The 25,893-nt window shown below is 40.0% G+C and overlaps 1 protein-coding gene across 1 annotated transcript in view; it reads right to left on the bottom strand.

Annotated features, from left to right (window-relative positions):
* The window catches only part of Map3k5 (mitogen-activated protein kinase kinase kinase 5), a 243,822-nt gene that overhangs the window by 118,786 nt on the left and 99,143 nt on the right, over positions 1–25,893 (bottom strand). Inside the window, exons 4-7 of the mRNA XM_023712197.1 lie at positions 25,091–25,284; positions 23,752–23,920; positions 22,003–22,109; positions 19,087–19,257 (exon numbers count right to left, since the gene is read on the bottom strand). Of these exons, the coding sequence (XP_023567965.1) occupies positions 19,087–19,257; positions 22,003–22,109; positions 23,752–23,920; positions 25,091–25,284 (641 nt within the window). The remainder of the gene's footprint in view (positions 1–19,086; positions 19,258–22,002; positions 22,110–23,751; positions 23,921–25,090; positions 25,285–25,893) is intronic.

Raw genomic sequence — 25,893 nt, forward strand, 5'->3', positions numbered from 1 at the left:
TCTTAATTCAATGAGAAAAAAGATTTGTACTAATAGTGTTTGGACAGGATATCATGTCTGCATCTTGTGCTATGAACAACCACTAAGAAGACAACAATATGCAATGTATTAATTATTGAAACTGTCCTACTAATAAGTTTTGAAATTCTCATTGCTATTTGTTTCTCAATAAAATTAATAAAAAAAGAAACTATCAAGACTAAATAGCAAATAAATAACCACTTGTGGGGCTGGGGAAATGGCTCAGCAGTGTAAGTGACTGCCTGGCCAGTGCAAGGTCCTGAGTTCAATACCTGGTACAAAAAAAAAAATCATTTGACAGTGCCAAGAAAAAGATTACACAGGGAAAAATATGTGACAATTCCATAGAGGTTACTCCTATTTAAATCAGAACTGTATGAATGAAATATGGGAATAATAACAATGCTCTTGGATACAACATTATCTATTATATTATTGGCTTTCAAACATATTTGAAATTTCCTACAGTTTAAAATAAATTAAACATCAAACAAGTGCATTTCTTTCTGAATATTGTGAATCCTATGACTTTTCTAGGAATCCTACTTTTACATAGAGCAAATGTGTCCGAGTGGAAACATTAATAAAATCAGTGTTAATCTTAACTATTTGGCCCTGATAGTTATATACACATGGAATAGTTTTTAGATTTTTTCAACTGCACTGATATAGTAGATTAAAAGTATTTTTGTCTCATTAGAAACACAGATATTTCCCCATTAAAATGAAAAATGTACCCAAACAGCAAGCACATAAAGTTACAGGAAGGAAAGTCTTACATTCATTAAGTCTTAAGTCTTTGTCTCTGTTCAGAAACAAAGTGTGTCATTAAAGATGGTGCAGAAGAGGGAAGAAGTGATACGCTTTTCTAGTTTATTCTGAGAGATGAAATATTTTCATTTCTCTGACATCAAAGAACAGAACATCTCTCTTAAAGATATAAAAAAAGGAAATGCAGAAAGCAAGACATGCTCAAATCAATCAACAGGTATTGACTAAGTATTGCCTGTGTGCCTACCACAAAGCAAAGTGAATTGGGCTGATGTCTGTATTTCTGCTTCATAAGCTATGTATACAAGGTGTGTGTTTAACCTGGTTCTCTGCCTGGGCAGGGTGAGGATCCTGAAGCACATCTCGGGCCAGTTTGGGGATGGTATCATGGTGGCCCCGTCCTACAAGTGCAGCTACATGGTCTACACCATCACACTGGTCACAAATTGCCATATTGTTTGAATACTAACTTGACTTTTAACATGTACATCAAAAGGATACTGGAAACCATCGTCTTCTTCTCTAAATGTCTATCAAGTTTAACATAAAGAAACTTCTAAAGTATTCCAGAAGAGACTTCACATGACTCTGACTTTCCAAAAACATATGCAGTTCTTTAGAGAATATCAAATATTATCTAGTAGTTAACAAGACCACATAAAGCAAAAGTATCCATTCAGAGAGGGATCCTGGTTGATCCTGTTCACAGTGATATTCCTCAGCACCTAGCACAGTTACCAGTGAAGCATTTGTGGAATGAAAAAATGTGGCCTTTAATTTCAAAGGGAGAAGGACATAGCTAATGTTTATTTGCCTACAAGATAATTTAATATTTGCTTGGATTGTTGGCTTTAATGGTCTTTGCCAATTCAATTACACTGGTACCTAATTTCTAGAAAGAAACTGTAGAAGTGGTATAATACATCTTAAGTCATGATCTATGTTGAAAATTAGCTGATGATTTTGGTGATGGTGATGGTGTGAAGATGTGCTACGATGGTTGGGCAAATCATACAAGTACTGGATACTGAGTCAATTCAGTGCTCTCTTTAGAAAAACTAAACCAACAGTTGAGATTCTGATAAAATAAGATGGTGTTTCTGGTGAGCCAGAGGTGATCCTTTCTTTCACTTGGGAATGTAAGAAGTTCTCAAGGGCCTGTCCATTAGCTCAGTCATTTAAGTGACTGCTTCAGCAAAGCAGTCAGGCTCAGGATGCTGTGGTTTGAGCCCCATATCTTCAACCCTTGCCAGACCTGCCCTGAAGGCATCCTGAGCCAGCTCCCCCCTAAAAAAAAAACCCCAATTCGTTCTAAACTGTGGGGCTGGGGAGATGGATCGTAGAATGAGCGCTTGCCTGGTAAGTGCAAGGGTCTGAGTTCAATCTCCGGTTCTGCCACCAAAAAAAAAAAAAAAAAGTTCTCTTCTCCAAGGCTATATCTTTTTTGGTGTTCTCTATGGTGATGTGGAAGAGCAGTTGACCAGAATGAACTTCTGAGTTTTATTGAAGAGTGCAATATAGCACAAAAACATGAAGCATGCAGAAAAGGATCAATAATGGAGCCCTGGCTTCACAGATGAACTGTATGGTGTCAGGTAAGTTGGTTAATGTCCACCAAACTCAGGTTTTCATCTGTAAAATGGCACTGCGTCCTGCTCAGGTCACTGCGAGTACCAGGTGACATCTGTATTTCCAGGGTCTTCACAATGCTTGACACCTGTGAGTACTGAGTTTTCCCTTCCTTAGAAATAAAAATCAAGAAAGCATTCAGAAGACCAGAATGACAGGCATTGCAAGAGTGAACCTACTATTACAGATTGCTATCTTCAGTGCAGTTGCTTAGTTCACAGGTGTCAGTATATATAGTTAGGGTGAGAATCCCTCCAATTAACTGCTAGATTCAAAAATCTTCTGAAGATTCTCAGGATCATGGCCTTGCCCATCTTCTACATATAACTGTATGGCTTGTCACTGTCATGTTTCCTAGCTCTTCTCTTTTCCCTCTCTTAATTAGTTAGTCCTCAAGTTCTTGCTTTCCTTTTAGTTGTATTATACCTTTCTATTTGTATTTCTTCTTTTGAGTTCTTTTACTAGGGAAACTACGTGATATTTACACATGTGGGTCTGGTTTATTTCACTTCTGAGTATATCTTCAAGTGGCATCCACTTCAATATAAAGGCTTCAAGTTTATCATTCTTTATAGTGGAGTAATACTCCATTGTATAAAAATAACACATCTTTTTCATCCATTCCTCAGGTGATGGGCATCTTGGTTGTTTCCAAGATTTGGTTATCACAAATTGTGCTGCTATAAACATATAGGCACACATATATCACTATGATATAATGGCTTTATCTTGGTCTTAACCAACAGGCAGAAAAGTATAAAAATGAAGTATAAGAAGTAAAGCCATGGTGTTATGTTGAGCTGTAGGGGATTCAGGTCAACAATTTCTGACATTGCCAGTGAAGCGGAAGACCCAATACTATTATGGACTACTGGACTCTTTTACAATATTTTGCTGAGTTAACACTCCTATAATATTCAAATGACGGAACTAAACAAAAAAGGGGATAGAGATAAATGTTCACTTTGTATCTATGTATTCAAAATGGTTAGGATGGATATATAGTTACATTCTCTTAATGAATAGAGGGATTTGTTCTAATAGTGTTTGTAAATAGGATATCATGTCTGCATCTTGTACAGCAAATAACCACTAGGAAGAGAGTATGCAATATGTTAATTATTGAAACTGTCCTACCGATTTGATTTGAAACTGTCTCATTGCTATTTGTTTCTCAATAAAATTATGGAAAAAAAAAACACCAAAGCATTAAAGTCTGTCTGTGGCGGGCCACATAGCTCAGCAGATTAAAGCACCTGCTTTCAGGCACAGGGGCTGCTGGATCTCTGCCTCACAGGGTTTGATCCCTGGGCTTGCCGTGCCAGCCCTGCCCCAGGGGCACGCTGAGACAGCAATTGAGACTGGGCGTGGTGGCGCGCGCCTGTAACCCCAGCATTTGGGAGGCTGTAAACAGGCGGATCACTGCAAGTCCAATCTAGTCGTGAGACCCTGAACACCCTGTAGAACCTCCCCCCACCCCGCAAAAAAAATTCTGTAAAATTCAAACAATATAAGAGAAAATAATCACACTCTAAATATTGAAACAAAACAACAGTGGAAATCATATAAAAATAAAAAAATTTTTAAAATACGGTCTCACTATGTTGCTTGGACTTGTCTCACATGCATGGCTCCAAGAGGTTCCTCTGCTTCAGCCTCCTGAGTAGCTGAGACTACGAGTATGCTTCGGCATGACTGACTTTTGAGAAACTCTTACAATTGGCCAGAGGAAAAGGTGCATTACTTACAAAGATGCGATAAAGCTGATAGTTGACTGTGCAATACAGAATATGGAAGCTAGCACACAATGATACTTTTAGACTAAAAGAAAAGAAATGATATAAAAATAGGTGAATGAGTGTTTTCAAACAAGCAAAAACTGAATTAGTTGACAGCAGATTGATGTTATAAGAAAAGTAATGAAAGCACTTCAGACTAAAGGAAAATGATTCCAGTGGAAGCAACGAATTATAAAAAGCACATCCAAATGGGTAACTATGTGTGACTAGCCAGAAACTATAACAACTACAAGATTTGAAATCTATGACTTCAACCACTTACACGGTAAAGCACAAGTTGAAAGCAGTCATAGAATTCACGGAAGCCCACTGCAACTCCAGGGAGCTTCTACAAGAATACTGCAATATAAAAAAGTATTATGAAAGAGCTAACAGAAGAGAAAATATAATGCTAAACTAAAAAACAAAGAAAACAAAATAAAACAAAAAACCCCAATAAGATAGAAAAAGAGGACAAAGAACTAAAGAATCCATGTGACAAATACAAAAATAAAACAAGTTGGCCAACGTAATTCCAACTATTACCACATTAAATATAAATGACTTAAACCTGCTAAGTAGATGAGATTTTTTTTCAAATTAGATTTAACAACAGCAAACCAAATAAGCAAACGGCACAATTCTATCTACTTAAAAAGATGAACTTTCTAAGCACATAGACAGTGTGCCTGGCTGTGGTGGTGCATGACTACAACCACAACACTTGGGAGGCTGAGGCAAAAGAATGGCTGTGAGTTCAAGGCCAGTTTGGACTACACAGTGAGTTGAAGACCAGCCTGAACTACACAGGGAGACCTTGTCTCAAAAAAAAAAAAAAAATAAGGTAGTGAAATGATGCATAAAGGTACAGTGATTATATATTAATATCAGACCAAACCATGTCTCAGAGACCAAAGGAAAGCAGGGAGGGGGATGGAAAACGGAACTAACTAGAATAAAGATGTGTCACATACAAGAATCCAGTAACCTCAACAAAGTAAACGTTATGTACCACAAACATGAGCTATGATTAGTAATGCCAGCAAGAACCAAAATGGGGGAGAGAAAGAGAAGAAGGAGAGGCCAGGGGAGGAAGGGGAAGGGGCTTAAAGAGACACAAGGCGTATCTGTACATCTTCTCACTCCCCAAGGCGAATGCTAACTGTATGTACTGCAAGCATGTAGCAATGAAAACTACTCTTGCTGTGAGAAAATAAGCATAAAAGAATCAGAATGTAGAGAGGATTTGAGCAACACCATTAGACAAATTAACCTGACATATTGAATGCTACACCCAACAAATATGGACTCTCTTCTGGGTCATAAAGTACTTCTTGACAAATTTTAAAGAAATGAAACCTGCAACAGATTTAAACTGTAGAACAGCAAAGGAAGAACTATAGCACTTGGAAGCTGGGCAACCTACTTCCATGGGTCAAAAAAATATCACACAGAACATAGGAGATTCTTCAACCGAATATTGAAAGTTCAATACATCAAAATTTCTAAGCGGCAGAACAACTTAGATCTTGCATATGTAGAAAAAGCAAGGTTGAAAAACGAATGGGACAAGTTGGATCTAGAAAAAAGAATGTGCTGTCCCTGAAGTAGAAGGAAAGAGAAGAAATCAATAAAATACAAAGTGAATGTGCAGTAAAAAAAAAAAAATCAATAGCGGACAATGTTTGCAAAACTTAATAAAACTCTCAAGCTCCTAAGCGGACAGTTCACCAGAGAGTTGAGAGTAAAAGAGAGAAGGAAAGAATAAAAATGATTGTTTTATGATAAGATTCAAAAGGGAGGGGCTGGGGAGAAGTCTGGCAGTCTAAGCCCCTGAGTGGCAAGCAGCCGGCCCACCCCTGGAGATGCCGTGCCAGCCACCGAGACTGGACGTGATGGTGCACGCCTGTAATTGCAGCACTGGGGAGGCTGAGACAGGAGGATCACTAGGAGTCTGAACTGCATAGTGAGACCCTGTGTCAAATAAACAAACAAACAAATAAATAAATAGTTATTACTTTAAAAGCTTCAAACTTGATCAAATACATTCAGATGTTCATTTTAAGATAAGTGTACGATGGAATCAAACAACTTGAAAATCCCAACTCCTGTTCATGCCACATTTCTGGTCATAAATTCTGAAAATGGTTCAGCCTTGCTCTATGCTGTCTTCTTCTGGTCCCCGGAACAAAGGGACAGCCGCATAGGGAAGGGCCAAGGAAAGGAGACCAACCGACAGTACAACCACAAAGTGGCTCCTTAAGCTTCTGATTGGATCGCACACCTATTAGAAAACACAGCCAGGCCTGTGTGTTCCCAATACTACTACGCTATAGCACAGGAGGTATTCTCTATCAAGAAAACTGGTTTATACCAAATACTAGGAGAAACAGTAGTGGTGTGTAATTACTGAGTACCTAGCAGGCACAAGCGCTGTAGGAGACACTTTAGGTATAATATTTCTAACTCCAGGGGCTGGGGAGATGGTTTAGTAGGATAACCACTTCCCTGGTAAGCACAAGGGCCTGAGTTCAATCCCTGGTTCTGAAAAAAAAAACAAAAACAAAAACAAAAACAAACCAAAAAACAATTTCTAATTCCAACAGCTCTTAACACATTTGGTCTTACTCTTAGCCATTGGTAAACATTTCTTTATGTATAAACTTCTATATTATTCATGTTTATTTACCCTTTTGACTTCTAAACTGAAATTTTCTTTTTTTTCCATAATTTTATTGAGAAACAAATAGCAATGAGACAGTTTCAAATCAAATTGGTAGGACAGTTTCAATAATTAACACATTGCATACATTCTTCCTAGTGGTTAAGTGCTGTACAAGATGCGGACACGATATCCTTTTTACAAACACCATTAGAACAAATCCCTCTATTCATTAAGAGAATGTAACTATATATCTATCCTAACCACTTTTGAAATTTTCAATATTCATGTTTATTTACCCTTTTATTGACTTCTAAACTGAAATTTTTAATAGCACTCAATTTTAGCAGTCAGTGGCTAATAATGCAAAATTATAAAGATAAGGAAATAAGGTCATTAGACATTAAGGACACAAATCTTAGGGAAGGAACTAGAAATTCTCATTTTAATAGATTTTACTTATATTTAAATAACATTATTACTTCCACCTCTGTTGATTGTTACTATTTTTTTTTTAAGATTTATTTATTTATTTGGTATAGGGTCTCACTATGCCATTTGGACTCAGTGATTCTCCTGTCTCAGCCTCCCCAGTGCTGGGATTACAGGCGTGTGCCACCATGCCTTGTTTCAGTGGCAGGCATGGGGTAGGGCCAGTAAGGCATGAAGTTCCAGGGATCAAACCTGGGTCCTTCTGCTTGCCAATCAGGCGCTTAGACTGCTGAGCTTTTTCCCCAGCCCTGATCATTTCTATTGTATCACTAATTATTTGAAAGAAAAACACATTACATTTGGAATGTAATACTCCATATATTCTGTTATTACACTAAAAGTGAAATACATCTCATTGAAGCTTTCAGAGTAATAGATTTTTGCTATTAGTTCTAATAATGAAGTACCTTGTTATTAATTGATTTTTGTCACCTGATTGCAAGTTAACTTTAAAATCAGTCCTTATTTTAAAGTGAGAGAGGAAGTCTTCAAAATAAAGACTGCTCACTTCTTGCATCTTCACTTAAATGTTCAACAAAAATCCAGCACAGAATTAATATTCTCTCTCTCTCTCTCTCTCTCTCTCTCTCTCTCTCTCTCTCTCTCTCTCTCTCTCTCTCTCTCTCTTTGCATTTTAGGGAAGAATCTACAGGGTGTTCAGGGTCTCACTACTAGATCAGACTCGTAGTGATCCGCCTGTTTACAGTCTCCCAAGAGCTGGGATTACAGGCATGCGCCACCACACTCAGTCTCAAATGCTGTCTCAGCGCGCCCCGGGGGTGGGGCTGGCACAGCAGGCCCAGGAATCAAACCCCCGGGCCCTGCACCTGCTTGCAGGTGCTTTAATCTGCTGAACTATTTGGCTGGCCCTTAGAAGAAATACTCTTAAGTTGACTGTTTCTAGCTAAAGAGCCTCCTCTTTCCAACAAGGAAGAAATGGAGCTCAATTTCGTCCTATTTGGCTATGATTTTCCCTTGTTTATGTATAACAGCTGTGATTCTTTCAGTGAGCTACAAGTAATTAAATTAGCATTACACGGTGCTTTGGGTCTCTAGGGATAATTCTGAAATCATCACTCATAAAATAACTCAGAAGCAAAACAGCACATCATGTGCAGGAAAAGTGTGTAAAGCCACCCTGCTGATTTGATCTAGAGATGGGAGAACAGCCCTTTCCAATTTAACCAGTGTATTTGTATGTATTCATCACTATAATAGAAAATTCAGGAAAAAAATAACAGTACCCCAAATCCTAACTTTCTTCTTCTAGCCCTTCTAGTAGGCACAGACATTTTTGTCTACAAGAGACAATCATGCTGTTTTTATAATGTTTCAATACAGCATGATATAATATATATCACTATGAAATGTTTTATAAATCCACAATTTTCTTCTGGGTAGAGACCCGCAAGCATTGAAAGCAGGCTCTCAGAGATCATTTCTACAGCGATGTTCATAGCTGTGTTATTTACAATATCCCAACGATGGAAACAACCAGCAGGTCCACTGACAGATGGACAGACAACATATAGGTTATGCATACGATGAAACAGTAGTCAGGTTTGAGAAGGAAGTACTAACATATACTGTAATGTACATGAACCTTGAAAATAAACCACAAAGCGCACAGCACTAATATAAGTATCTGTAGCAGTCAGATGCACAGAGAAAAAGTAGAATAGAACAGTGGTGGCCAGGCATTGCGGGAAGGAATGAATGGAAGTTGTTATTTAATGGGTACAGAGTTTCAGTTTTGCTAGATGAAGAGTTCTGTGGATGGATGAAGATGCGAGTTACACAACATGAATGTCATTACTGCGGGTGAGCTGGGCCTTTAAAAACAGGTAAGATGGGAGCTGGGTGTACTGGTGCATGCCTGTGATTCCAGCGTGCTGAGAGACCGAGGGAGGAAGACCACAAGTTGGAGCTCGGCCTGGGAAACTGAGTGATTAAGCAAGGCCGTGTGTCAAAATAAAAATGAAGAAAAGGTGGTACGGGTATTGGGTTTGTAGCTCAGTGCAAAGGCCCTGGCTTCAATCCCCAGGGGAAAAATAAAGCGTAGGATAGCAAATTTTACACATAGTATAGTTTTATCATGATCATCAGAACAAAACAAAACCCGCCACAATCTTGAATGAATGATATTCCCTCTTGTGGAGATGTCATCCTTGGTTTAACAATTTTGCTTTTGTTAAGTTAAACATTTAGATTCTAATTTTTGTGCCACCATAAAAATTCAATTTAGTGAACACCACTGTAAACACATCTTTGTTTCCATATCTGCTATTTTTTTAGGGTAGTTTCCAAATTACGTAACTAGATAAAAATATGAATTGTTGTTTTTTTTTTTAATTTTAGGGAAAGGCATACAGGGTGTTCAGGGTCTCACTACTAGATTGGACTCATAGTGATCCTCCTGCTTACAGCCTCCCAAGAGCTGGGATTACAGGCTCATGCCACCATGCCCAATCTCAATCGCAGTCTCAGTGCATCCCGGGGGCAGGGCCTGCACGGCAGGCCTGGGGATCGAACCCCTGGCCCCTGCACCTGCTTGCAGGCGCTTAAATCTGCTGAGCTATTTCGCCGGCCCTAAAAAATATGAATTGTTTCAAAGCTCTTGGTGAATACTTCTGAATTGTTTTTGAGAAAGATGCTGACAGCATCACTGTAAGACAGGGACTTTTACATTGTATCCATTTTAAAATATTCTCATCTCTTTTCATTTTTGCCAACCGATAACAAAATTTCAGAATTCTTAACTTGTACTTACTGATTAGTTCTGAGGGTGAATATTTTTATGTTTATGACAAGTCTACACTTAGCCTTCCAATAACTGTCCTGTTCTTTTAAATTACAATGTAAACCCATATAAATATACATATATATAGACTAGTAGAATTAATAAGATTTAATAAGGCTAGTAGAATTAATCATTCTGGTTAGTATATTTGATAAAATAGATTCACTAAACTAAAATCTCCATAGACAAAGAATCTCAAATTTCTGGCAAACTTTCTGACCACTCTGATGCTAAACCCAGTTTGGAAACAATCATACTCGTTGTTCACTGAAAATTCAAGTTCTTCTCCTTCTTCTGTGTTCTCTTTCCTTTGCAACATAATTCCGGGCGAACACCTGTTTGCTCGCTCATTCCTCGGATAATGGAACAGCAGAAAGCAAGTCTCAGCTGCTCTCCTCAGATGCTGAAGTCTGAAGAACCACAATTAGGAAACCATGACCACGACACATGGAACATTACCGTGCTTGGACTTGAACCTGACCCTGCCAGAATAGATCCGCATCCAAGCTATCATCTGCTGCATCTGGTATTAACCAAGATCCATGTAGGAGACCAATGTACCAACGCACACATTTACAAAGTGAGTATAGGCATACTATGTGTTTTACCCAAGTTCCGAGGTTGTCCTGGAACCGCTAGTCTGCACATGGGGACACCAGCAAGCTGGGCACCATGGTGCATTACTAAGAACGCTACAGGCTTGTGTTCTAGAATCCAAAGTCTATAAATTTGATAGACACAATAAAATACTAAACAAAATGACGTCAGTAGAATTATGGTGAGCTGAAACTTGGATGGGGGAGAAGGGAGGAGAACAGAAGATATGGAGAGAACACAGAAAGTTATCTTGAAGCTAAGGCAAAGGAACAGGTGCTAATCTGGAAAATGGAAAATAGATATTAGTCTTTATTAGTCTGTCAATTGCTTTGTTCATAACTCTTCTAAAGTAAAGACAACTCCATTAATAATGCAAAAACCAAATCTTGCTTAGGCACACACCACTGTTTGAATAGCAATATCACTGACGTAAAAGAAAATTAGTTGCAAGGCAAGCTACTGTGTTCTTTTTCAAGTTACTATGGAAAAAATGATCACAATCCTAAAAACAGACTTATTACTTTTAAGTTCCAGATTCTATGAATCTTTCTGACATTTTAACAGGACGTACACGTCTATGCTAATAATGCCAGTTTCCTTTCAAATTTCTGAAAAAGATTTCTTGTCACTTGTTAAGAACGGGATCACTGCCTTCTCCACAACCAAATGTAGCTTCAAGCAAGCAAGCAGGTGACCCACGATGACCTGACACATGACATTCAAACAAGGTCTGTGTGAAAGTTACACAACCTCATTTTCACTCATTTGTACAGCGCTTAGCTAGACCCAGGAAGAAGAACAAAGAGGGAACTTTTAGGAATTTTTTAGGAACAAGGAAATTCAATGCAATTTCCATCTCAAGCACAGAGAAAGATAACAAATACGTACAGAATACAAATAGTCTTATGTATTACACGCTATGGAAATAACGCCAAATGCCTACTAGATCTTAGGATTTCAACATACGCTTCTTCATCAAATCGTCACTGGAGAGCATACAGCCTCCCTAAAGAAAGCAGTCCCATCTTCCTCACTAGGGATTATGTAGTATTGGAGAGATCACGAAATACTAGAAGCACAAAGATCAAAGGAAAGTAGGGGGCATGTTTTGAGGAGCAGGTCTTTTCAGTCCTAACATAAAGATCCCTGGAAAACTGCCTCCTTTTCCCTTGACATGGGCATTGCCAATCCAGACTGACCCCAGAACGGCCACAGCCACCCATCAACCCTAGAGAAAGCTACCTTGGGGGCAGAGTCTCCCTTGGAAATACTGAGGAAAAAGGCCTGTGCCGATAGATCTTTGTAAGCCATTAACTCAAACCATGCAGAACCAATCCTACTTTTAGATTTATGCTTTAGCAGATGCATTTTTTATTGCTTAAACTCATTGGAATAAGGTGTTGTGTTATTTGTGGGACGCCAGGAGCATACTCGTCTAGGTAAGTATTATTCCTAGCTTTTAAATAAGAAAACTTAAATGTCCTAAAGGTGAAGTGATTCTCCTAAGGCTATACTGTTTTCAAGTACTGAGCAATCAAGTGACAGTCTCCCTTCTGCCACTCATGTAAAACGGTGCATTGAACAACATGAAAAAAGGGCTGGCCAGATACCTCAGCGGATTGAAGAGCCTGTTTAGGTAAAGCGCAGAGGAAGGGGTTCGATCCCCTTGCTGTGCCAGCCCCGCCCCTGGGGTGCGCTGGGACGGCAACTGAGATTGGGCATGGTGGAGCACACCCGTAATCCCAGCTTTTGAGAGGCTGAAAACAGGAGAATCACTCCGAGTCTAATCTGTGTAGTGAAACCCTGTACTAAATACAAAAAAAAAAAAAAAAAAAAAAAAAAAAAAAAAAAAAGGAACAACAGGATAAAAAGGCACAATTTTTTTAATAAACTGAAAGTAAACCACAGTTTATCTGAAGATAAAAAGGGCATTTTTCATACCTTACCTTGGAAATTTAAATATAGGAATAAAATTGGTCCTTTGTATATGCAGACTCTACATCCAAGGATTCAACTCATCTTGGTTTGAAAATATTTTTGAAAAAAAGAAATCATGTCTGTACTGAATATATTCAGGCTATTTTCTTGTTATTATCACCTAAGCAGTATAGTATAGTAGATATTTACACAGCACTTATATTGTATAATCTAAAGATGACTTAAAGTAGGACATGCACAGGTTAATGTATATAACACCATCCCATTTTATATAAAGTGCCTGAGTTTCTATAGATTTTGGTATCCACAGTGGTCTCAGAACAAATTCCTCAAGAATATCAAAGGATAAATGTGATGTCATTATTTCAACCAACCTCAAGAGCTTCAACGAACAAAAATAACTAAGGAAATGACCCTGGAGAACATCAAATATTGGAGAGCTATTTTCGAATGCTTAAATCAGCAGGATCTACTCATTCAAACTATTGAGTCTCTGTGTCAGGTGAGATTGAACCACCAAAGCCTGTCCTCACAATATGTCATAATTCAGCAAACTTAAAATCTAAACTATGCAAGTTTTTTTTTCTTACCTTTAGCTTCCACTTTCTGAATCTCCAATTAAAGCTCTCAGAAAACACAGAAGTACATGGGAGGGTTTCCTTAGTGGTAAAAGGCATCAAACACCATACTTAAATCAGATACTGTGCTCAGAGAAGCATAGAACACTTTTCCTCTATTTTGAGGAAGGAGAGCATTTAACTTACTAACAATGCTAAAAAAAAAGAATTACAAGAAAGGGTTTGATGAGCATTATCACAACAGCAAGGGGCTCTTTCACTCGAGTTGAAGCTCTTAGACTTAAAATTTCCACAGTCCATACATCACTGTTTCTTCAAGCCACAAAAAATGATTCAGTCCAAAACTCGTTTTAAAGGACTGATCGCCTGCCTTCTCCCAGAACCTGCATTTGACAAGTAAAAGCTCAGAGGACTGTAATCCTAAATGAGAAGGTCAGCTGAAACATACTTTCGGTTCCCAGCGCTCAGGGTAGGGGTGGTCCTGGGTACATCTGGGCAGATGCCTGAGAACCACAGCACCTCAGCAGGCAGCTTTCCTTCTCAGTCTAAGGGTGGGGGGCAGTGTCAACCGTGTGTGTCTGCATGGCCGTGAAAGAGGGACAAACTAGTAAGAAACGCTGAAGGAGCTGAGGGGGAGGGTGTGAAGGAGCATCCACTTGAAAACTGGGGGCCCTTCTTAGTGCAAGGGCTTTCAGGCCCGATGGACACAATGGCACCGCTGGTAATTTACAGAGAAACACTCTCCACTGAAAGAGACATCTTTCCACTAGTAAATATATCTGTAAGTGATGCCTGAAAGATCAATTCCTAAGGACTTGCTCATTTAATTCTTTGAATTTTAGAAGCTTTCCTGTGCTGATTAGAAAACTAATGGGTAGCTTAAAATGAAACCAGAAAAATCTGGATATCTTCCATCTGACCTAAACATCTTCACCACACAACTCTTTTGAGAGACAGCTGAAGTTCTTAGGGTAAGTAGGAAGCATACAAAAAGGACAAGAAAAGTTAAGGCTAAATCAGAATGAAATCAGGAAAGAAATTCTACCCTTTAATTGAACTCTGTTCAACCCTGAAAATGCCTTTCAGTAACCTGAACTGGAGAGATTTTTTTGTTTGTTTGTTTGTTTTTTAGACATTCGGAAATCACAGTTTTATTCTTATTGTAAAAGGACTTCTGTGTGTTGCCTTCTAAAACCTCATCCAGGGACACGAATTTACAAGCCCAGTGCTGTAGAAACCCAGATCCTATAACAAAACTGCTTTCTCGAGGGGCTCCTCTCTGCGCACCCACCCACCAGGAGGACTTCAGCAGTGGCTCTGCTGGCTTCTACCCTTTCCAGAGGGGCCCTGTGCAAGCATGTGTGCTCATGTGTGTGCCTGTGTGTATGTGTGTGTGTGCGCACGCATGTGCATGCACTCATAGGCACTTTGACACTTAGCACCATGTGACCTTGGGACAATTACTGACCCTCTTATGATAGACAGAATAACAGCTCCCAAAGCGGCACATTCAAATCCACCAACCTGGGGAAATGCTACCGTCCTGGCTAGCAGCTGGGCCCACACATTTCTGCCCCTTCACACAGCGGCTCTGTCCCTGAGCAGAGTGGGGGGGGCCCGCAAGGGGCATTGGGGGGGCTACCTAGCACAGCCCAGTGAGTGGCTGTAAATGTGAGAAACAGCAAAACAGGCAGAGCCTGGGCTTGGTGGCACAGGCCTGGGCTTAAAGCTAGCACCAAAGGGGGCAGGAGCTGCACAGTGACCCTTAGCACACCATCCTGAACCCAGCACCCCAGGGGGCAGGAGCACATGACTGAAGGATGTAACACAGCTTCACGCAAGACAATGGAAGGAAAAAATTTCCAAATGCAACACAGCCCACATAAGGGAGGCTTTCTGTGGGTGTTCTCTACTTCAGAATAATGCAATATGAATATAATTTAATAACATAAAATCTCACATATCTGTAATCCCAGCACTAGGGAGGCTGAGGCAGGAGGATCACTGGGAGCTTGAGGCCAGCCTGGACTACAAAAGTGAACTCAGAGTCAGCCTGAACTACATAGCAAGCCCCTGTCTCTACATAAATAAATAAGAAAATAAACTAAATGTGGCTAAAAATCAAATTAACATCATGAAGGAGAGGCAGTGAATATAAAGGAGAAAGATAAAGAGAAGAAAGCAATTAGAAAGGATATGGTAGAAGCTGGGCATGGTGGCACACGCTTGCAATCTAAACTGGTCAGTTTCCAAATGAGAACATTTCTGTTTGACTCCCTCACACGACGCATACTTTCTAGGACACGATTTCCCCTTGAGTTTATAAACACGAAAAGCAGGCAGTTTTAGGATCACTGATGCACTTCCTTACTTCTGTCAGCTCTAAGGATTTATACCAGATACGCTGCTCCCCACACACTAGACTCTAATTCTCCACCACTAAGGGTGTCCCTCGGGTGTAAATGTCCCCCCAGGAGATGGGCGGCCAAGCTGCGTTCCTCTTTTGTAACAGCAGGAAAAGAAGTACAAAACTCTTTCAATTCAGAATTCCAAACCTAAGTGTCCCATGAAGAAGCTAAGAAATTACTATTCCCAAGTTTCCTTCTCTATATCACATTATCCCTCTTTAGTCTCCCCCCAAACTGCTAAAATGACACAAGATTTTAAGGTAAGATCTCAGTTTCAGAACTTAAAAATATTTTATATTAAGTAATAAAGAAATCTTTAAGCAAACTTACTTTAATATACACACATATACATATATGTCATATGTATATATTTTATATGTATAGTACTATATATATTTTTAAACATGGGATATTTTAGGCATACTAAGAAGTATAAAAAGCAATATAAGTAACACTTTGACATAGCCATCATTCAGCTTAACAAAATGTTTTACACATAGGAGTGATTGAAAAATACAGGGCTGGTCACATAGCTCAGAGGATTAAAGAGCCTGCTTAGGCAGATGCAGGGGGTTCAATCCCCAGCATGCCGGGCTGGCCCCACCCCTGGGGCACACTGAGATGGCAACTGAGACTGTGTGCCTATAATCCCAGCTACTGTGAGGCTGAACAACAGGAGGCTCACTATGAGTCTGATCTGTGTAGTGAGACCCTGTAGACCCTGTATTAAATACATACAAATACATAAAATACATAAAAAAGAAAAATATGGTAGATATTCAGATTTCTTAAGAATTTATTACAGCAAAAGCACAATGTCGTTCACCTCCCTCAAAATTCTTTTTTCCCTTTGGGCACACTTGGCCTGTCATTCTCCCCACTTTCTGAGGCCCTTCTGGAGCTCCTCTTTCATGTAGGTCTCTACATGTGCGATCAAGACGACAGTGAACGCTGCCGCTGAGTGCCCCTAACAGAAAGGCAGACTCCCAAGAACGCTCCAGCACGTCCTCCTCTGCCTTATTTGCTGCGTCTAGTACCATACAAACCAAGGCTCTACCCTGAAGTCAAAATCACCACGGAAAGCAACCATTTTGAATTGATGCAGGGCATTGAGGAAACCGTGACACAAAAGACGACTTCCAGAACTGCTTCAGAACATGGCAAGAATGTTAGCTTAGATGTATTCAAAGCGAGGGACAGCATTTTGAGGGGGACTAGTGGCCATGTGTCTTTCACTGTAATGCATTTTCAAATTTAGACACACACCATAGCTTTAAATCACGCTTCCTATTTAAAACTGCACATCAACCACTCTAAGACCTCTTTCTACTCCTGGCTCCTGTCTCCCCCGTGCTCACTGCGCTGAATTGGGATCTTACGAGGGCCATCCACACATCTGTAGCTATTCTGTATCTCCATGACGGTTTTTCAACCTTGTGTAAAACAAACTGTCTACCCATCTGTTATGATTTAGATCTAAAATATCTCCCAACAGCTTCACATTTGAGGGTAAGCCACCACAGACACGACTTGGGTGTATTCTTGTCCCCAGCTCCTCCCTTCTCTCTCTGCTTCTTGGTCACCATGTGGTGACCAGGTTGTCCCCACCGGGTAGATGTATCATGCCATTTCTGCCTCGAAGCCAGCTGGCCATGGAACAAATCCAGTGAACCACGGGCCAAGAGGACCCTTTCTTCTCTTCTAGGGTGGAAATTAGGTATTTTGTCCCAATCCTGGAAAAGTGACTCTTACCATATGCTTCTGCCATTTATTTATTTTGCTTAAAGATTTTAAAAGATTTTTTTAGTGTTAAATTTTTAACATTAAAAGTAAAGAAACTTCTAGAGCCTCCAGAGTAGACTCATTGTTATCTTTCCTTGTTAATGTCAAATTTTTTACATGAGTTATAAGCTTTCATACTCCAATAAGCAAAGGAATTAGGATTGCCACTTCTTTAACATCCTTATCAACAAATGATACTTCCAATTTTATAAGCTTTGGTTAATCTATATAATATAAAATGGTATGACTTTGTCTTACCTGAAAAGTATCTTTTTAGGTTTCAAAAATGTGTGTTTGATAAAAATATTGGGCAGAGTATCACACAAGTCTGATAATAGCTATTTAGAAAGCAAAGGCAAAAGAGGATCCCAAGTTCAAGGCTAACCTGGGTAACTTAGTGAAACTTGTCTCAAAACATTTTTTTAGGGGCCGGGGAGATGGCTCAGTGGAATAAATGCTTCCCTGGCAAGCGCAAAGGCCCCAGTTCAATTTGGTTTAAAAAAAAAAAAAAAGTGCTGGTTTAGCAAAAACTCATTTATACCTTTAAAAACCTTTTTTAAAGAAAGAGCTGGGGATGTAGTCCAGCAGCAAGCACTTGCCTAGCTTGAGCAAGCACAGTCCCCAGTATAGCAAAACACAATTTTTAGTGGACATTTGTGATTCCTCTTTTGTAAATAACCTTACTAATGTCCTAGGCACACATGATGTACTTCTTTTCTGAAGACACTTGAGTCTTTTTTTTTTCTTTTTTATTTTTATTTTTATTTATTTGAGAGAGAGAGAGAGAGAGAGAGAGAGAGAGAGAGAGAGAGAGAGGGGTGTGTGTGTGTGTGGCCAGCTCAGCCCACCAGGGGGCGGGGCTGGCTGGCATGTGGTGCTGGGGGATTGAACCACGGTCCCTGATGCCTTGCCAAGCTTGTTCTAAGTAGGTGCCTTAGACCACTGAGCCATCTCTCCAGCCCCTTTTTTTTTCTTGAGGAATAAATTTATTGGTCTTTATCCGAAAAATATTCATAGCAATTTGGTAACTCTTGCCAGCCTGTGCTGAACTCTGAGGAAGCCTCCCTTCTTTTGAGCCACCCAATCTTTTTTCTGGGCAAGGGATATTCTGGGATGGTTCCACCTCTTCTTTTTAACTCCTCTCTTCGCTTCCTCTCATAGACTGGATTCTCTAGCATGGTGGCATAAGCTTTCCTGCGCATCTCCTCCACGACGCCTGGAGTGACACTGTTCTTTATGTACTGAGAGAACTGCTGCTCGTAAGCACTTTCATCTCCTTTCATTAGGTAGCACATACAATCGGAGACATCTTTAAAACATCAAGCTTTCTTTTCCACAAATTCAGTGTATTTTCCCATTCTTTCAGTTTTTAATGTCTTTCTATAAATTTTTCCACAGAATTGTATTTTGTCATTTATACTGCATGGTTTACATAGGTTATCTTTTTACCCAACTTACCCTAATTTACTCTGCCACATTAAATAAATTTTATCAAATTAAGTGCTAAAGTTATACAATCTTAGATTTCTTTCAAAACCAGCGAATAGTATTTTAACACCCTCATTTGCACACAGTTTTGTACGGCATAGATTTATCAAGCAAGCAGCACACTTATGTCCTTTGGACTTACCAAGAAGCTCCATGGTCTCTACTTTCAGTGTCAGTGAAATTAGAATCCAAAAACATGTCTTTGTAGATTCGACCAACAAGACAATACATATCTGAAGCAACTTGCCCGTCGCCTTGCACCATGGGAATCATAACATCAAGGGCTTTTGCTCTGTCTCCAGGGAGATTCCTCCTAAGGTAGAGAACACTGTAGTTTCAAAAGAGCTCAGAAAAGCAATAGAGGCCAGTAATTTTTCTCAAACTCTACTTAATGTATTGATTCTCATGAGTGCAGTTTAGCAGGACAAAAACAACAACAGATTCTGAGCATCTGCTAATGATCTCTATTCTAAGCACTTCATTGTATCCTACTGCATGTCTGCTGGGTCTTACCAGGGCTCTCTTCTGAGCTGTTTTGTTGACCATGGTGATAGGTAGATCTGTACTTTCCCATTCAGTCTTTCCATTTCCCTGCAGCTTATATGCAGGTTCAAGTTGATGAGATGAGATTAGGAGCCAATTATTCCAAGTAGGAACAAAGCTCTGATCTTCAGGTTCAATGAGTTTTGCTCTAAAGCATTCAGCAAGCTAGTTCACAGATAATACCAACAGCCAAACCTCTCAAGGGCTGCTTAATTTCCACATGGGACCAATTCATTATCTAAATAAATGGCTTCATGTAGCTCATTTTGAAGTAATGTATGTATACAGCTCATAAAACCAGATGAAAATTCTCTGAGAATTTTCTTTTATTGGATTATGAAAAATTATGCTATGTGAAAAAGTTAGTCCCAAAAGACCACAAACTGTAAAGTTCCATTTATATAAAGCATCTAGATTAGAAAAATCTATGCAGACAAAAAGTAGATAAGTGATTGCCAGGGACCAGGGGATTTGGGGAGAAGTAGGAACACGACCACTAGCTGGTAGGCAGTTTCTTTTAGAACTGAGCTTTTTAAAAGTTGTTGAGTTTGATGGTCATATAACTTTATTAATATGTTAAAAAGCCATTGAGTTGTACACTTTTGGTAAACTATGTGGCATAGGAACTAAAGTTCAAAAAAGTCACTATTTAAGAAGTTATCCTCTCTATTCTGAGGCACTACTTCAGATTTTCTGCCCACAAAAATCCTGTTCTACCCTTTGTGTTAAACATCTTGAGTTTAGAGTACTGTTTCATACAAATATGCTTTTCATTATATGCTACTTAGGGAAAGTAAGAGGAAACAAAGTAAAATTGTAAGCAGCTCTTATGAATTTTTACTTTTGATTGCATGATGTAATATTCCATTCTACTTTTAAAAAATAATTTACTTGAAAGCCAGAAATAGGTAGTTGCCTTGTTTGTCTTTGGTCTTTTTGATTTTATTATTATTATTATTTTTGGTTGAATTGTTTTTTAGGGGAGGTTTTTTTTTTGTTTTTGTTTTTGGTGCCAAGGACTGAACCCAGGGCTTCCAGCTTGCTCGGCAAGCATCCTACCACTGAGCCAAATCCCCAGCCCTAAGAAATAGCAGGTAATCTCCTAAGGTCTCATCTAAGTCTCTTAAATCTAGATGTTCAATCAATGGGAAGATAAAATGGGCTTTCATTATACATTTGAAAGGTAGGAAAAAAAAAAAAAGAAAGGTAGAGATTGCTACATTTTTGGTAGAAATTAAGGAAAGACCATCTTGGGGTGAGTGGCTGGCTGAGGTGAAAGAGCCTCATGAGCAGGAGCACATTCCCTCTCCAGGAGGACCTGGGCTCAAGCCCCAGCCCAAGGGCAGCACGCAGGGAGCCTTCCGCGGATTACTCCACCTTTCCAAGCTGCAGGAGCCTAATCCATAAAACAACCACGGCTTCCATGGCACACGGCAAGTGCTCCGTGAATGCATCTCCTTCTTTTTTTCATCAGTCTAGTTGTGGCAATGAGACATACAGTCACCTCTCTTACCACAGAAGAAAACAGTAAGACAACTAACTCAGCTTGGCACAGTTTGGCCCCCCATGGTGATCCCAGGCAGGAAGTAGCATCGAGCTGTCTGTCATGCAGTCTAGAGGCAAAGTAGGACTGAAAGCGACAGTGTCGGTCTCAATCCCAGAAAATTCATGGGCATATAATCTAAGCAGACTATCACCAACAGAGTGGCGATTTTCTTTAGGGGAGTGTGGGACAAAAGATTCTCTGATTAGGAATACAGTTATCCTTACCCTGCTTTAGTTAATATTTGTGTAAATGACCATTTGATGTTGAGTACAAAGTCAGCCCTGCATACCCATGGGCTCTGCGTCCTTGGGCTCAACCAAGCACAGGTTCAAAAGCTTGAATCTGTACTGAAAAGTCACAGGAGTGATGTGTGTGTGTGTGTGTGTGTGTGTGTGTGTGATTATTTCCTAAATGTAACACAACAACTGTCATATCCATACAATTTTTTTTTCTGTATTTTTTGGGAAGGGTCTACAGGGTGTTCAGGGTCTCACTACTAGATCGGACTTGTAGTGATCCACCTGTTTGCAGCCACCCAAGAGCTGGGATTACAGGCACGCACCACCATGCCCAGTCTCTCAGTGCGCCCTGGGGGCAGGGCCAGCATGGCAGACCAGGGGATCAAACCCCAGCTCTTGTGCCTGCTTGCAGGCGCTTTATCCATTGAGCTATTTGGCCGGCCCTCACACACCCATATAATTTTAAAAGTTTGAGAAACATTAGTAGACACAAACTTTGTCACAAAGAAAAAGAGCAGCTGAATTGAAACACATAAATATGTGAGACTGCTACTGATAAGCAGAAAGAAATTAGAAGGCAAGTTTCCCATATTTCAGGAGGTTGAGGAAGATCTGTGAGTATTATGCTCCAACAGGAAGTTGTTGCCATGTCACGAAAACCCAGTAAAAATATGCAGGTTGAACAAAAAGTACGCAGTAGTGCACCACGGAAGGGAGTTTTTCTCCTCACCTGTTCAGGGCAAACGCATAATGGAACTTCACATGGTGATGGGAGGCCAAGTCAAAGGTCGGCAGTTTTTCTAGTGTCTCCACCAGATTCACAATGGAATCATAGTCCTTTCAAAGAGGAGAAAAATGACAGAGAATGAAAGCTGTAGGAGAAAGTTCTGACCACAAAATGTCTGCGTCAACCAGATCCGAATCTGAGAAGGGAATTCATTGAGAAGGTAGAGCCCGCGGGCTATGTCAAAGAACACAGAAGAAAATGTTGTTTTTCTCCCTCAGAAGTTTGGATTGTATGAACAAAACTGTCAGAAATACAGTTACCATGTTTGACAAAAATCAACAGAACAAGAAACGGCCAACAGGATGAGGCTCTGCTGTCTATACGTGGGTGGGCCACTTCTCGACAGAGCCAGACTCTGGCCTGCGGTGTTCTGTTACTTTCAGGGAAACAAAACATTTCAAGGGAAAAGAGCAACTGACTGCACTTGTATTACAAGTAGTGAAGGGTTTCACATAAGTAAGCCCCTCCGGCCGCGGGCTTCTCCAGGTCCATGGCTCTCCGGGTACATGACCTTCTCTTTTCTTGGTAAAGCTTTCCACAGACCTGATGGGCTGGGAGTGGGAATAAGGAGCTGGAAGTCATTCACATTTTACTCCTAAAAGAATTATAGATGACTCCAGATTATCTTTCTTTCTTGCCCAGTAGTACTCCCCAGTGAGTAAACAACACATTTTCTTTATCCATTCATCTGTTGATGGACACACAGGCCCTTCCAAGATTTAGCTATTACGACTCATGTGGTTGTAAACATGGATGCACAAGTGTCACTATTAAGTCTTTAACTCGCAGAGATACGCAGACAGATGGACAGACTTTGAGGCCATAATGGTAAGTGAGATAAATTAAATACATTAGCTTGACTAGTATGTGATTTCTCTTGTATGAGGAACCCAAAGTAGAAATAAAGAGCAAAATAAAAGATAAATAATAGGAAGTAAGGAGATAGATCTTTCTCAAAGTGGAAGGGGGTTAAGAGATGGAGGGAGAGGAGAGGGAGAGGAAGGAAAGGGGTACATGCATACCAACTCCCCAAAAGGAATAAAAACTTCTACACTGCAAACATGTACAAATCAAGAAAATGATTTGGAAAAAGTTTTTTTAAAAAAGTCCTAATAGGAAATCTCCAACTCAGAGAACATATTTTAATTCTATTTACTATACCTTAAAAATTCTGAGACATGTCACTAAAAATAACATAGCATTTTAGTATGCTTCAGATTATATTATTTTAGAGTTATTTTTATAATTCATCACGTACAGACTTCTTGCTTCTGGCTAGTGAGATCCAGCGCTATCCGTTTCAAACAACACAATTTCAAGAAGTAAAAGATATGTCCAAAAAGCTGTAGGAATTTTCTGCTATTTGTCAAAACAAAGCTTTCCTTTATTCATAGGTGTGACTGAGGTTAACAGAATAGAACAGATCATCCCTGGGCTGGCTATGTGAGCAGATTTTTCTTTTTGTTTCTTTGGAAGAAAGGTCACATCTTCCTAAGCATGTCACAACCACTGACGGCTAACATACATGATGTCTTTTTCATTGATCATAAAATCACAGGATGTGAAAGACGAGTCAGTGAGGAGTTATGTGCAGCAATGTGAATATCTTAGCAAGCTGAAATTTTATGTCAGTACTCCTTTACTCTTCCACCAGGCTCCATGACAAAGACGTTCCCTTAAGCATCTTCTCACCTGTATATCTCTGTAGGAAAGCAACAGATTGATGACAATATCCGCCGTGAGGACCTCAATATTATCTACTCGCTGCCGAATTCTGGTCAATTCAGCTGCCAATTCTTTACCAGTGTATAAATTCCGAGCTTTCCTGATATCACTGAGTATAGATTCCCGGAAGTACTGGCTAGGGAAAAAACATACATTTCAAAGCATTAATGATGTAAAAGATTCACAAAAGATTTCAATGATAACAGTAATTTTACAAGGAAATGATTGACATCTGCACATGAGTATTTTTCAATTCATTAACATGGACAGAATGAATATGTCATATATTTGATATTATTAAGAAATTTGGAGGGCCGGGGAGATGGCTCAGTAGAATAAGCGCTTCCCTGGCAAGTGCAAGGGCCTCAGTTCAATCCCTAGTTCTGCCACACACACACACACACACACACACACACACACACACACACAAAAAAAAGAAAGAAAGAAAAAGAAATTTGGGAGTCCATGTATTTAATACTCTGTCTTGTTTCAGAAAGAGCTAAAGACAAAATTATTCCATGTTAATGAATTCTCATGCACTTAAAATACCAGAAACTTTTTATTTTATTTTAGTAGACGCTGTCCTAAACAAATAAGATATGACTATAATCTGAACATATATGCCCTTTACTTCTGACTCAGTATCAACATTCCCTAATACAAATAATCATTCTCAATTAAAATAGGTTCTCGGCAACTTTTGCAGAGTTTGGACTTCACCCTGAAAGTTCCTAGCTAATTATTCTGATGTTTCTACACTTGATTTTCATATGTAGTTTTAGCTGTTTGACTACTATAAAGCAGTTAATTTTCTTTTGAAGGGGCTAAATGACAAATTGTTCTATAAATAAAATGAATAAAATGCAACATGTGAACTATGTGGCATCATTTTTACCCAGAATATATTGTATATTTTTTCCTGATTCTTGGCTGTATGTGGCTAAGGAATAGCTTTTTCTAATTTTATTTTTATTTATTTATTTTTAATGTATTTGGTTGTTACAAGGTCTCACCAGGCAGCTCGGACTGGTGGTGATTCTCCTCTTTTCAGCCACCGCAGCACTGGGATTACAGGCACAGGCCTGGACTGTGGCCCACTCAGCCTGCCCTGGGGGCGGGGCTGGCTCATCATGTGGTGTGGTACAGAGAATCGAACCGCAGTCCCTGCACATGCCTAAGCTTGCCTAAGCAGGTGCTTAGCCCGCTGAGCTATCTCAGCGGCCCTGGTAATGCCTGATAAGACACACAAATGACTGAGGTAGAACAACCTTTCCTGATGGTCACCCAGGGCAGTATGAAACATCACCTGGAACTTGCTTGCGCCACCTTCAGGAGCTGGATGAACCGGTCCACGAGGGGTAAGCAGATGGGCCCCAGAAGCAGCTCGAAGTTGGGTTGCATGAGCTCAGTCAAGCCCTTCATGAAGCTGTTGTCACAGCAGTAGACCTTGTTGTGGGGAGTCACCATGTATGGGATGAAGGTATAGTTCCCTGTGCACATCTGTGGGAACAGAGGGACCAAGCCATGAGGACCTTGGAGTGGGGGGCACCACACTGCCAGCAGGCCCAGCTCCTTCGCCAGTGCCCCATTTTACATAACGGTTCTGAATGTGAAGGGTTAACAGAAAAGCCTCATTTCTTATTTGTGACTCATGAAGAGGAAATTTCTTGACTTCTTTAATTATTTACTTCAATATCATAAACACAGAGGATATAAAAAACCAGACTTTCTACCAATCCTTGTATATTTACTTGCTATCTTTCATGGGGTAGGCACTAGAACACGTGTTGTGGGAAGATACTATAGGCAAAAGCACAACTGTCAGCCTCCGGAGAACTTAAAATGTAGCTGGTGACACAGCATAAATACAGTACTGAGAGCTATGGTTCAAAGGGCTTCCCTGTCACAGGCAGTGCAGGGCACGAGGCCAGGACATAGCAGCTCCCTTAGGCATGGCTGCCTGTCTCCCAGGCACCACAACTAGAGACCAGAAGTCCTCCTTCATGTCTCATTTCTTCCCCTCCTATATGTTCAACCTCCACAATGGATGTCAGGCTTGTCCACCTGCCATGCTCCTCTCTGCTGGCACTGAGGGCCAGAGCCCCGCAT

The sequence above is a fragment of the Octodon degus genome, unplaced genomic scaffold (assembly GCF_000260255.1).
Source record: "Octodon degus isolate 3935 unplaced genomic scaffold, OctDeg1.0 scaffold00024, whole genome shotgun sequence".
Classification (NCBI taxonomy): Eukaryota; Metazoa; Chordata; class Mammalia; order Rodentia; family Octodontidae; genus Octodon; species Octodon degus.